At 50.0% G+C, this 13,698-nt stretch overlaps 4 protein-coding genes across 5 annotated transcripts; 2 read left to right on the forward strand and 2 right to left on the reverse strand.

Annotated features, from left to right (window-relative positions):
- Window positions 1-146: 146 nt before the first annotated feature.
- Window positions 147-851, forward strand: ALTATR162_LOCUS4548 (uncharacterized protein; the record flags this gene model as incomplete). Its single annotated transcript, XM_043312160.1, has 2 exons — window positions 147-330; window positions 382-851. The coding sequence occupies 2 exons, from the start codon at window positions 147-149 to the stop codon at window positions 849-851; spliced, it is 654 nt and encodes a 217-aa protein (XP_043168095.1).
- Window positions 852-1,990: 1,139 nt separating this feature from the next.
- On the reverse strand, window positions 1,991-2,924 carry ALTATR162_LOCUS4549 (uncharacterized protein; the record flags this gene model as incomplete). Its single annotated transcript, XM_043312161.1, has 2 exons — window positions 1,991-2,518; window positions 2,568-2,924. 2 exons carry the CDS (start codon window positions 2,922-2,924, stop codon window positions 1,991-1,993), a joined length of 885 nt encoding a protein of 294 aa, XP_043168096.1.
- Window positions 2,925-3,101: 177 nt separating this feature from the next.
- Window positions 3,102-5,915, forward strand: ALTATR162_LOCUS4550 (uncharacterized protein; the record flags this gene model as incomplete). Its single annotated transcript, XM_043312162.1, has 3 exons — window positions 3,102-3,178; window positions 3,222-5,103; window positions 5,154-5,915. The coding sequence occupies 3 exons, from the start codon at window positions 3,102-3,104 to the stop codon at window positions 5,913-5,915; spliced, it is 2,721 nt and encodes a 906-aa protein (XP_043168097.1).
- Window positions 5,916-11,975: 6,060 nt separating this feature from the next.
- ALTATR162_LOCUS4551 (uncharacterized protein) lies at window positions 11,976-13,177 on the reverse strand (the record flags this gene model as incomplete). Of its 2 annotated transcripts, XM_043312164.1 has the most annotated exons (3): window positions 12,551-12,553; window positions 12,609-13,074; window positions 13,125-13,177. In XM_043312164.1, the coding sequence occupies 3 exons, from the start codon at window positions 13,175-13,177 to the stop codon at window positions 12,551-12,553; spliced, it is 522 nt and encodes a 173-aa protein (XP_043168099.1). The 2 variants fall into 2 exon arrangements, with proteins under 2 accessions (XP_043168098.1, XP_043168099.1); XM_043312163.1 differs by having other exon boundaries at window positions 11,976-13,074.
- Between the last annotated feature and the right edge of the window lie 521 nt (window positions 13,178-13,698).

Here is a 13,698-nt window from a genome sequence, read left to right on the forward strand (position 1 = left end):
GCTGAAACGGCCTAGCGCGATTCTCGCTAGCGGCTTTGCGGCCACAATGCGACAAATCCGCCGCCGCCACTCACTTCTTTTCTTCAACCACCACCGTACAGAGCCACCAAAGGAAACGATATCCTCTGGGAGACACATCAGCCAACATGTCGAAAATCTCTGTCGCCGGCGTTCGCACGAACGTTCAACAGCTCCTTGAGTACTCCAACGAGACCAAGAAGAGGAACTTCCTCGAGACCGTCGAACTCCAGATCGGCCTCAAGAACTACGACCCTCAGCGTGACAAGCGTTTCTCGGGAACCATCAAGCTCCCCACCCTTCCCCGTCCTCGTAAGTTGATACTGGTATACAAGCGGAAGAGCGCAATTTAACGGATCTTAGGCATGGCCCTTTGCGTTCTTGGTGACCAGCACGACATTGACCGTGCCAAGCACCATGGCGTCGACGCCATGAGCACCGACGACTTGAAGAAGCTCAACAAGAACAAGAAGCTCATCAAGAAGCTCGCCAAGAAGTACGACGCCTTCATCGCCTCCGACGCCCTCATCAAGCAGATTCCCCGTCTCCTCGGACCCGGTCTCTCCAAGGCCGGAAAGTTCCCCACACCCGTCTCCCACGCTGAGGACCTCGCCAACAAGATGAACGAAGTCAAGTCCACCATCAAGTTCCAGTTGAAGAAGGTTCTGTGCATGGGTGTCGCTATTGGCAACGTTGGCATGACTGAGGACGAGTTGATCGGTAACATCATGTTGGCCATCAACTACCTCGTCTCTCTTCTTAAGAAGGGATGGCAGAACGTGGGCTCCTTGACCATCAAGGCCACTATGAGCCCCCCCAAGCGCCTCTACTAGAGAGTTGGTCGTTACGTCTGCTGGGTTATGTCGTGGCGAGTTGTCGAAAGACGACTTGCCATGGATTACGATCTTACGGAATCTCGATGGAAATGAACGATGGGTCTAGCTAGCTTAAATGCATGCATGAACCCTCTGAGTGTCTTTAGTACCGTGCATGCGTGACTTTCCATGCTTGATGAGAATCTGAACCATGTCATGAAGCCTTGACGTTTGCCTTGAACCTGACCCACGCCGTGAATATGAACCGTGCATTGCATTTGTGCAATGTCATCGAATCCTAGCCTTCGCCTTGAACAAGAGCTATCCCATTGAAGCTCGATATCCGCGCTCATGTCATGAATTTTCTGTTTCGCACGGCCATTATCTGTTGTCACCAACCTCTCCCGCGCGCTGCCCCACTACCGAACTTTTCCCAACCCGCACCCTCAAGACTGTGCGTCTTGCTGACTAACCCTTCGTCTAGCGGCTTGGCGCTGTGTACAAAACCGCGCTGCTCTCCGTCCCTCCTTCCTTTTCTTCATCATCAGTTGGTAATCTACATACCTAATAAATCGTGGCTCCGCGAAAGCGGCTTGCTGAGAGTTATCCCTCTTTCTTCTGTGGATAGTTCTCCGTTCCCGGCCCCGTAGATCGATACCGCCTGCCTTTCCTACCAATTGCAATTATCCGTGAAAAGATGGATTGGAGTTGTGGGGTGGTGTGGGACATTCTTTTGTGTTTGTGAATTGTTGAGCATCAGTCGGATGCAAATGCTTTTTAAACTATATTATTGTTTCTTGCTTTCCCTCAACTGAAGTTGGGAGGTGTTGCGCAGAGACTTTTTTTGGAGTTTTTGTGGGGAACATGTACGCAACACGGCATCTATCGATGTGCATCGCTCATTTGCGATGGACTGGTTGATTGCGTCTGAAGATGCTGCATTTGTTGCCACTGTGTACTTGTGTCGAGGCTGCCATTTACAGCCTTCGACGTTGCTTCAGCTTTGAAGATGAAATTTCTTAGGCAGCATTTGGCAGCACTCCATATCCTTTACTCAAGCCTAGGTGCTATATGCGTCTACACAAGCAATGAGAGGAGATTATATGATCTACTACCATCTTGTGTATCTATCTATGCACCGTCTAAACACGCATACTTCAATGCTGTTGTGTCTCTCTCCACTTGTCAAACGCCACCTCAGCAGACTCTCTCGTCATGCCACACCGTTCGCCCAGTAAACTCCAAGTCCTCATCCGTATGATCTTCTCGACCGCCCTCTCATTGCGCATCAGCATAGCCAAGCTCTCTGTTCTCGCCTCCCGTGGGAAGTAGCGTCCCGAGTACGGATCTAACCGCTCATCCACAGTCCTTTCCCGCGCCTTGGAGTCTTCAATCTGCCGCAGTATACTATCTGGATCATCGGGATCTGGTGATGTTGCGACGCCCGCGCAATAGTCTAACACGTCTGATCGTACCGCCCAGCTTGGGAACAGCACTTTCTCTTTAAACTTCTCACATTGCTCTGGCTCTAGAGACCGACCGTGATCAGGCGATGGCAACTGTCTCGCGCTCGTGGATGCAGGATCGAAGCCTCGTTGTGCTGGTGTAAGGAGGGCGTTAAGGTTCTGGGTTATAGAATCATCGATTGCGCCGCGTGATATACGAAGGAAGTCTGTTTCAACCGACTTCCGTATTAGTTAGTGAGCTGGCTACCAAGTTTATCGGGGTGCTGACCTCGCAGTGCAGTTTGGTTGAAGCAGAACTGTGGCGTGAGGCGAGGTTGCGCAGACGGTTTCGACATCTTGACCGGCGATGCAGATGGTTGAGAGGGAGTTGTGGATGGAGACGGCTCCGAGTGTTTCCAAAAGTAGTAAGCCAGCTCGAAGACAGTTTGTACTGGTACACTGGCGATTTGTAAGGTTGCAGAGTTGCAGAGTTGCAAATGTCGAAGTCATGATGCTCGAGATGTCGCCTAATCCATGTCGGCTTAATGATGTCAGCAGGGGTCGGGGGTCCGCTCAACTTTCGCGTTGCGGCAGGCGCGTCGCGCTTTGAGGCCTGCCTGCCGCCTAGACCACTGTCTCGATTCATCCTCAGAGCATGCCCTTCCGCTTCAATGCTGCCTGTTGTACTTTCACTCCGCGTTTAAATTCAACCTTGTTGCCGTCAATTCGACCATTGCAATCGTCGTCCATCTTTCTACGTCGCAATTGCCTCCTCCAGCAGCAGCAGCGTAGTGGTGCACACGACGTCCGCATTTTCGTAGCCATGGCTTCTAAGCAGGTTACTCTTGGGTATGTCAAGTCTTCTCAAACTACATTAGGGTGCGGCGACAGCAGCAGACTGTACTTGTTAGCGTACTGTGCAATGCTGACGGTGTGGCTATAGAAAGTTCTTCGGAAAACCCAACGGCGATGCAGCGAAACAACAATCGAAACTCTCCTTTTCCACAAGACCGAAGCCTGCGAAGAAGGATGTAGAGGCAAAGGAAGAGCCGCAGTCTTCGCCAGAGGAAGCGAAGAAGGAGCAAAATGACGACGTCGATTCGGATGCAGAAGTGCGGGCACCTGTCAAGGAAGAGGCAGAGGCAGATGAGGATGCGATGGAAGTCGACAGTACCACATCTGAGTCGGGAAAGAAGAGGCAAATCAAAGAGGAAGCAGAGGAGGAGTCCGAAGAGGAACCTCCAACGAAACGACAACGAAGGAAACCTGCGGAAGAGAAGAAGAGCCCAGAGAAAGCAGCTACGAAGCCAAAATCCGACAGAGCACCCGCAAAATCAAAGAAGGCGGCCGCCAAACCGAAAGCTGTAGTACCAGAAGACGACGACGAGGAAGTGTCAGCACCAGCCAAGGTCGGTGAGGGCAAGAAGACAGAGGCGAGATCATCACCCGTACCTGCAGATGATGATGCCGAATTGAACAAAGAAGAAGAGGACGACGTGGCAAGCTCAGAGGAAGAGCCAGAGGAAGTCAAGACAAAGGCGAGGAAGAAGGTCCAGACTACTCTTTCGTCCAACACCAAAGACCCATATCCTGACTGGAAACCCGGTGAGCCAGTGCCATACGCCGCACTTTGCACAACGTTTTCGAAAATCGAGATGACGACAAAGCGTCTCGAGATTCTGGCCCATTGCTCGCTCTTCCTCCGTCAAGTGTTACGATTAACGCCATCTGATATGCTACCGACTGTCATGCTCATGGTCAATAAGCTCGCAGCCGACTACGCGGGCATCGAGCTGGGTATCGGCGAGTCTCTCATCATGAAGGCTATTTCTGAGAGTACCGGACGGAATTTACAACAGATCAAGAGTGACCAGAACGAGATCGGCGATCTAGGACTCGTTGCGGCGAAGAGTCGATCGAAACAACCCACCATGTTCAAGCCCAAAGCTTTGACTATTGAAGGCGTACGCAAGGGACTAATGGGCATTGCTACTGTTGAAGGACAAGGAGCCCAAGGGCGCAAGGTCGACGGCATCAAGAAGCTCTTGTCAGCAGCTGATGCGCACAACTCTGGGAAGCATATTGATATCGAAAAGGACAAGGGCGGACCTAGTGAAGCCAAGTTTATAGTCCGAACGCTAGAAGGAAAGCTTCGATTAGGTCTTGCTGAGAAGACTGTCGTGGTCGCCGTAGCGCAAGCCATGATCTTCCATGAGATGTCACAAGAGGGCAAAATACCATCGACAGCAGACTTGGCAAAGGCCGAAGCCATGCTGAAGACAGTCTACAGTGAGCTTCCCAGCTACGAAGTCATCATCCCGGCCATGCTCGAACACGGTATCATGAACCTACGAGAGAACTGCCGTCTCCAGCCTGGTGTACCACTGAAGCCTATGCTTGCAAAACCGACAAAGTCGATCACAGAGGTACTCGATCGTTTCGAAGGCAAGGACTTCACCTGCGAATACAAGTACGATGGTGAGCGGGCGCAGATACACTTTGTTGCGCATGATGCAGAGATAGAGCTGGCAACTGCAGCTCCTACGGCCGGCAAGAGTGACCGGGGTGTTTCAAACATCTTTTCTCGAAACTCTGAGGACCTATCGAAGAAGTATCCTGATATTCTCGCCAAGCTACCGACCTGGGTCAAGGAAGGTACGAAGAGCTTCGTTCTTGATTGCGAGACGGTTGCCTGGGACATGGTGGAGAAGAAGGTGTTGCCGTTCCAACAGCTCATGACGCGCAAGAGGAAGGATGTCAAGGTTGAGGATGTGAAGGTCAAGGTTTGCGTCTTTGCTTTCGATATCCTCTACCTCAACGGTGAGGTAAGTTTTTCAGTCTCTAATTTTTATCGTATCATTGCTAACAATCAAAGGCCCTCGTGACCAAGTCCTTCCGTGAGCGCCGCGGGCGTCTCAACGAAGCTTTTGCACCTGTTGAAGGGGAGTTCGCATTCGCCAAGTACGGCAACACGAATGAGTTAGAGGAGATACAAATCCTCCTCGAAGACTCCGTAAAAGAAGGCTGCGAAGGCCTCATGGTAAAGATGCTGGACGGCCCGGAGTCCTTCTACGAGCCATCGAAGCGCTCGCAGAACTGGCTGAAGGTCAAGAAAGATTATCTTGCTGGTGTTGGCGACTCTCTAGATCTCGTCGTCCTAGGAGCATACTACGGCAAAGGCAAGCGTACAAGTTGGTATGGCGCCTTCCTTCTCGCCTGCTACAATCCTTCAACCGAGAAGTACGAGACAGTGTGCAACATCGGTACCGGTTTCTCCGAAGCCATTCTAGAAACCCTGCACAAGACACTATCCGAAATCGTTATCGATCGCCCCAAACCTTTCTATACACACTCCACCGGCAACAAGGACCAGCCCGACGTCTGGTTTGAGCCGCGCTACGTCTGGGAAGTCAAGACGGCCGATTTGACTCTGTCACCGCGGTACAGGGCTGCTGCAGATGAAGTCTCTGGCGGTGGTAAAGGTGTCAGTCTGAGGTTCCCTAGATTTATCAAAGAGAGAGATGACAAGAAGCCAGACCAGGCCAGCTCGAGTCGCATGATTGCTGAAATGTATCAGAGACAGGAGAGCGTCAGCAAGAATAAGGGACCGAGTGCCGATGATGACTTTGAGTATTGAAGCAGTGGGCGGTTCAAATCAAGCGCAGTGGGGGGTAACGGTGTACGAAGATATGTCTAATCTTGCGATGAAGTCCCTATAATATAGTAATGCCAGATCTTCAGGTCGTCGACCCACGATCTCTATTGAATATTGCTTGTTTCTCGGAGAATGTGTGATGGCTATGTAGCGACTGAAATTTAGACAATGTGCAGTAATGCGAGCAGCAAAAGTATCTTCATCAGAGCACTCGGTTCAAGAGAATAAATAAACAGGTTTAGAGACAAGATATCTTCTATACGCGCTGCATAGCCCAATTGAAAGCTCTCAAAGTTTTCGAGAAGCCCCAGCCTATGTTTTACATAGAGAAGAGTTCTTTCTGCAGGATTAACGTTCTCTGAAGGATTGCTATTGTAGCATTGTAAGATTGTGAAGTTGAGCTCACTGAGAAGGTGTTTGGTTGTTCCCTTGAACCGCGTGAGAGGGTGAAAGAGTTTGTGTGCCATTGAACACTTCCCCCAAATGTATTTCCAGTGCATTGTACTGACATGTTAATGAAACATATGATGACGTAGGTCACAAGCGAGCTGCCCACCCAAGCGAGCTGCCCGCTTTTGCCAAGACCTCACCAAAACCACGACTACATACGACTGTACAGCACCATTAAGAACAGTAATTAAGAATCGAAATAGGCCAATCTATTTAGAAACATCTACTACATCTTGATTACACGTGCGTGAGTTGTGTCCTGCCTCGCCGCAGCGTCTACAGCGTCTTTGCGACGGTCCGCCTACTTTAACGCGCGCTCTCTTCTTTGCCTTCTCCCTATTAGTACGCGCGTTAAACTCCCTTAGTAACAACAAGAGTACCCTCTCTCTAAATCCGCTTTCTTTTGTGTAATTTACGTCGCGTAGCAGCTTTGTTGTTACAAGTAACACGAAGGATTCTCTCCTTGACATGGAAGGTGGGTTGGAGGTCAACCACGTCCACGTCAGAAGGTAATGATCATCGCGGGGCTTGCGGTCACGTGATGCGCCATCCCGCCAAGGCTAGCCATCCGGGATGGCAGGGCAGGAAGGGATGGCAACGTACATGACAACGAGGATATAAGGATGGAAAGGTTTCATTATTACACTTCGTTGTGGTCAACTCAAATAGTTCATCTCTCACACAGATTGTCAACTAGTTATTCTATCGCTTATTGTCACGGCGTTGGCTGGTGAGGAACGCCAAGAGTGGCGCCTACGCTGATTGGCCGCACAGAATCCGGGTGCTAACTAGCGCACCCGGATTCTGCGGCACTGAAATTCCTGCACGCACGCGTCCCGTCGTAAGCTCCTTGAGCTACGTCCTTGTCCTAGCCTGACCTAGTACTGTCAGCTATACGTAGTGAATACACCGATCACGTGCATCTATCTTCCCTGCCTGCCGCCCCCGTGACACTTATAGAATTGGATTGTCTTTACCTTTTGGTTAACTTCGATAACTCTTTTCCACACGAATAGCCAGACAAACCGCACGGCTTTCCGCTTTAGTCTACCTCGCCTTAGTACGGACCGAGCTTAGAGAAGTATAGCCTAACCCCGTGTAACATTTGTGTAAGCTGGGCGCCCTAGTTTGCGGCCACCCCTAGTTTGCGGCCACCGTGCGCGAAGGCGCGCCCTCCGCTCAACACGCGATAACTCAACAACGCCGTACTTAATATGGAACCTCATGAGGAGGCTCTACAAGGCGCCATTCGCGATCTCGAATCAGGTGTTTTTACAAGCCAGAGGGCAGCTGCTAAGGCCTGGGCAGTTCCTCGAACCTCAATTCAGCGCAGGCTGCAGGGCAGCGTTCCACACGCGATAGCTCACCAGCAACAGCAGCGATTGACCCCAGAACAAGAGAGTTTTATAGTTGATTAGATACTTGAGGAGGATGCGCGATCTCTACCTCTATCTCATGCGCGTGTACGTAAGATGGCGACTCGGATATTGAAGCTCGGCGGCGACCACGAGCCTCTCGGCCAGCGATGGATATCCTCCTTCCTCACCCGTCAACCTCAAGTTGCAAGCATTGTCGGACGATCGATCGAGGCCTCGAGGGCCGAGGCTGCGACTCCTGATCAGATCCTAGCGTTCCTTAAGCTCTTCCACAGGACTCGGATTGAGCTTAATATATGGGTAGAGGATATATAGAATATGGATAAGACTGGCATCGCACTAGGAGTATGTACAAACTCTCGGGTGATCGCACGAGCTGGCAAGCGTAAGGCTTACGTGAAAACTCCAGGCGATCGTGAGTGGGTATTAATCCTTGAGACAGTCTTAGCGGCTGGGCGGAAACTTAGGTGTATAGTGATCTTCAAGGGACAGAGCCTACAAACAACGTGGTTTCTATCTAGATTAGTGCCAGACTGGTTATATACTACCTCTAAGAATGGATGGACCTCGCATAAGATAGGATCTGAGTGGCTAAGGAGTATATTCATCCTAGAGACTCAGCCTGATGGAAATCGATGGAGGATACTTATACTTAATGGCTACGGGTCTTACGTCGATATTGAGTTCATGCTACTCTGCCGTCAGCACAGAATATGGACTATATATCTCCCTCCTCACGCCTCTTATGTCCTGCAGCCTCTGGACCTAGCTCCTTTTAGCGTACTTAAGTTAGGATATAGAGCTGAGATTAGAGCTCTGTCTGCTCTTGATGATGCAGCTCCTGTCAAGAAGGAGCGCTTTATATTATTATACTATCATGCGCGAGAGATAGGCCTCTCTGAGCGTGTGATTCGAGCTGGTTGGAGAGCTACAGGCATATGCCCATACAACCCTAGTGTAGTCATTCACTCCTCTTAGGTTTCTGCACGCCCAATCACTCCTCCACTACCTACACAGCATTAATCTTCTACAGATCTACTCTTCTCAACCCCGAAGAGAGCTCAGGATGTATATCAAGCTCAGCAGCAGCTCCTACAGTCAGAATCCCTCTCTTAGAGCACACGTCTAGTGCTAGGCAAGGTAGGCAAGGTAGGCAAGGCTATCTGTGACGGGCTAGAGCCCTTTGCTCTCTTATCCTCGTCTACGACCTCGGTTTTCTCCTTCTTCGGCCCGATAGGCGCTCGGACGTTATCGGCCAATAGTTCTTCCAGCTCTACACCTAGGTATATATAGATAGCTACGTAGCCTAGAGCTTAGCTCTCCATCGAATACAACTCCAGTATACCTGTGCGATAGCTCCTCGAGCGTAGCCCCTTACAAATACAACACGGATTCTTTTATGCCCTTGTGCCATACGTTCAAGGCGTAATAGAGATTGGGAATATAGACAATTTGAGTTAATTCGTATTGCGGACTAACTCGTCCGCTCACATTGAGCTGCTTAACTAATTCAGTGTGTCACGGGGGCGGCAGGCAGGGAAGATAGGTGCACGTGATTGGTGTATTCACTACGTATAACTGACAGCACTAGGTTAGGCTAGGACAAGGACGTAGCTCAAGGAGCTTACGACGGGACGCGTGCGCGCAGGAATTTTAGTGTTGCAGAATCCGGGTGCGCTAGTTAGCACCCAGATTCTGTGCAGCTAATCAGAGTAGGCGCTACTCTTAGTGTTCCTCACCAGCCAGCGCCGTGACACAGGGCTCGTACCACACTGAAGGCTACCACGACAACACAGCAGACCTAGTAATTTCCAGTACGGATCACAGTATCGTTATCTCCCGATATATTCCAAAGCAAAAAAAAAGGCATTCGCAGCTCAACTTTCTCTCCACACACGCCACAAGGCCCCCACAGTTATGAACAAAACTCCACCATGGTCTGTGAGCATGTGCGGCACCCAGTGCCGCCCTCCTCTAGGGTCCCATTTCGACACAATCTCGGCTTCTCATTGGATGCACACCACGTAACGACGCGACTTGGACAGCTCGCGTAGTGGTGTCTACAACCTCGTGTGGCATGAGTTCTTGGAAGTGAATCGAGATTTTAGGTTGCTCCGCGGAGCTTTGCGCCGTGGAAAGATATAGGTGGAACGCTGTTCCTTTTTGCTTTGACGCAGTTGGATTACCTGTTTGAGATGGCCTGGGCATTAGTGTGGTATTGGTTGGGGCTGGAAGTCCGTCCCGGGCAGGTGGTTGTGTTCCTGGGAGAGTTTCTTCTTGTTGTGAAGATGACACATTTTTCAATCTGTTGTGCATACATCGTCACCCTTCTTTGTGTCACTGGTTGTAGGACAACAATTAGGGACTCTTCGCAAGACTGTAGGTTAGGCATCGCACATCAACGGTTTCTATACTATATATGTCGTTGTAAGATGGTAGTCACAGAGAGACTACCATGATGCTAGACAAGCACTGCTAACGCAACAATCCACGTCGATTGAAATTCATGCAACGACTAGGCTGCGCAAGGCTGGAGCAAAGGCGTATAACCGGCGCTTGTAAGCTAGCCCCCGCGCCGACACGCTCTCCACTGCAATAACTAGTGAGTACCACATACAATTGGCGATAAAAAAAACAAGATGCTTAGAACAGAACACTGCCAAACCCACACTGTGGCACACTACCCATAATCAGAAGGCAATACGATAGCGACGGAATATTCACCGAGTACCGTTTACTTGGACCGCATTTCCCATATGCGAATCCGTCCTAAAATAGTCTAATGGCAACAATCGCATCTGACAACCAAGAGCAGACCCCCTTACTGCACTCTTAAGGTCTAGTTCATCAGCAGTCATGCCCATGCAGGGTCCAGAACCCGGTTGCGAAAGCATAGTACGTGCAACGTCATTGGAGGACCCCACTAGCGACATCTTACATATCCGTGAAGATCACAACATGTGGCAATATTAGGAAATTCGAAACGAGGTGGGACTTATGACCCAAGGGGCGATGCTGTGGGTAATCTTTATGTTTAGAAAGGGTAAAGTTTCTAGATAAACCCAGTCGGCTTTTTAGTTGTGCAAGTAAAGTCAATCCAGTTTTTTCTTGTTTATTTCCCGTGATTGTGTGCAAGTTCTACGCACTTCCTGTTCGGCCAAACTCTTTCTTCCTTGGTTCCTCGACCTTATTCCCAGTAGTTTGTATGCCTAAACCCCCCCTCTCTATGCCCTTGTAGAGATTCGTTTCAAGCCTCCATTTAAACCAAGTGTCTGGATTGGTATTTTGCATGCGAGTTCCGTCCAGGCCCAGAAGAACAAGCGGCCCTTGCCCAGTAACGGTTTCGTACGGAATGCAACCACAACAGTCGAATCCAGCTAGCCTCGGCGACAGTGCTGCAGCACGCCCTCTACGCCCTCTCCTCCCTGCAATCTCACCCAAGACCAATGCTTCGCCCACGCAATCGAAGCGAGCTCGCGTATCTCTCGCTTGTGCAGCGTGTAGAAGTCGTAAAAGCAAGGTACCAGACCTAGTATATACCATGTGAAACTTTAGTTTCAAACATCGGCAAGAGTAGCCCTTCTGATCATTTTTGGGTTATATAGTGTAATGGCGAACGGCCCAGATGCAGTGAATGCGTGTCTCGGGACAGCCTCTGCCAGTACTCGGAGACGGAGAATACTCAGACGAAACGTAGACATCAGGATTTGGAGGAGTTGTTCGAGTTGCTCAAGTCGCTGCCGAATGAGGACGCGAGTGAGCTGCTAGCAAGAATCAGGGCTGGTATGGGCCCAAAAGAGATTGTCGATTCTGTTAGGCATGGTAATATGCTTATGCAGTTTGCTTCGACAGTCGGAGATAGTAGGGGTAATGTGAGCAGTGAGGCTGATGGCGGTATCGGTAGCAGTAGCGGTAGTGGGGATAGGTTCGGCATTAGTCAAGAGCCGGGAAATGATTCAGATTCGCAGACTAAAGAGAGTAGTGGATGAACCGAATTTAAGAATGCCTGGTGTGTGCTAGACTCAACGTGGCAGGGTCCAGATCTGGCTAGTCGCCCGTTTCATTCGAGATGGCAGCCGTATCTGAGACCTGCAGAATGTTTCTCTTCTAAACCTATCTTATGCTTGGGACTGGTGTGTCGCCTCCAAAGTTTCTACGAATGCTCCCGGTGCGTATTCAAACGCACTGGAATTACCCATGTACGATCATCCAGTACTCAGGGTAAGACATCCTCATCTGGCTTTTGGAACAAATGTTCTCGAAGTTGTTCCCAAACGTACCTCTCAGCTGAGGTGCTATGACCTATCCCAAATTTGTTCTTCGCGAACCGGTTCTTTTTCCAATCATCGTTTGTCCACTCCCAGACGTCGTCTTCGAATAACACATTAAGTTCAATGTCCTCACTGTAGTATTGAACTTTGACTGTGAAGCCCTTTGCTCTCAGGCCATGGTAGGTACGGGCGACGAGTTTTAGTATGGGAGAAAGATCTCTGACTATAAAATCGTCTTCTTGTCTTATAGCAAGGGTGACAACCCTTGCTCGCGTTTGGATATGTCGGCCATGCTCATTGTGAGTGATGACACGGTTATTGTGCGGAATGCTCAGTAGAGCTGTGACACCGTCATTGAGATCGCAGAGGTAGTCGTCCCGTGTGTATACTGTTGTACCCGTCACGAGTGACCCTTGGTCATGTACCTTGCTCTTCTGGATCTCAGCAAATTCATCGTCGGTCAGTGTATCACACTGGAAGTTCACCCGCAGATCCAGGTTCCGTGCCAACTCTTCCACCGTTACTCCGACCCCAAATGCGTCCTTGCTTACAAATTCCTCCATAGACGTGTCATGTACTCCGTATTCAGCTACAGGGTTCTTCTCGCCGATTGGCCGTAGATCTTTCCCGACAGTGTCCTTGAATCGCTTGAGAGCCTCTTTAGCGAAGACTGGTCCTACGAAAGATTTGTCGATGAAGTGCGGAGGTCGAAGATTCATCGACACCGTCTTTAGCCATCGCGATTTGCAGAGATCATCGTCCTTGGAGAACCAAGGCTCGTCGAAGGAGTCCCACCAGTAGAGCAGACTGCGGCTCGGATCGTGCTCCTCGTCAGTTCCCCATAGATACATGTAGATATTATCTCGCAGTTCCTGGGGTAGTTGTAAAACACGGGCGATGATCGCCATGTTTGCATCGTGTGTGTAGCTTTGGACTGCGGCAAGTAGATGGTCTGCCAAGTCGTGATGATGGAGACTCGGAATCTCAGGCTTCTCCCACCCGGATTTAATGCTCATAAGCTGTGGTACACGACGCAGGACGGCCCTATATCTGGGATTAACTTTGGAGAAAATGTGGGTAGTCGAAATGCTTACTGTCGTAGGTCATGTTCGGCGAACGCTCGTGCTTGCTCGGTTTGCTGTGACATATCTGAATGTCTTGGAGGGTCTAATGTATCCCAAGGTCCATGGAATGGACAAGAGAACTAGTTGTATGCGTGATGTGGAGAGAAGGATGGTTGTTGGGGAGCGAGCTTTCGGTCGCCACGCCAGAAGGTGACTCACATTGCTGTACTACAAGTACACAACCTAGATAGTAGATGCAACTAAAAACAACAGATTTCCAGCAACACAACTCTCATAACGATTACTGGAAGAGAACAAAAAGAATATTCCTTGCTCCTCTTCAAAAGACCTGGAGTCGATTGAAAGAGCAAAAAAAATGTGTCGCAATTTTGGCGGTACTGGGAACTGTAGACATGTTAGAGGATGTCTCAGGACCACCAATTGTGAGGGATCAAACGTACTCGAACCCAGGCTGGCGCGGATCTGGATCAGGACACAATGTGTCCGCCAGCCACAACGCGACGTCATACCACTAGACCATACCACCGTATGATGATTTGATGGAACGATTTGAGTTTATATCAACTAATACCTCGAGTGATCT

The sequence above is a fragment of the Alternaria atra genome, assembly GCF_907166805.1.
Source record: "Alternaria atra isolate CS162 genome assembly, contig: 23, whole genome shotgun sequence".
Lineage (NCBI taxonomy): Eukaryota > Fungi > Ascomycota > Dothideomycetes > Pleosporales > Pleosporaceae > Alternaria > Alternaria atra.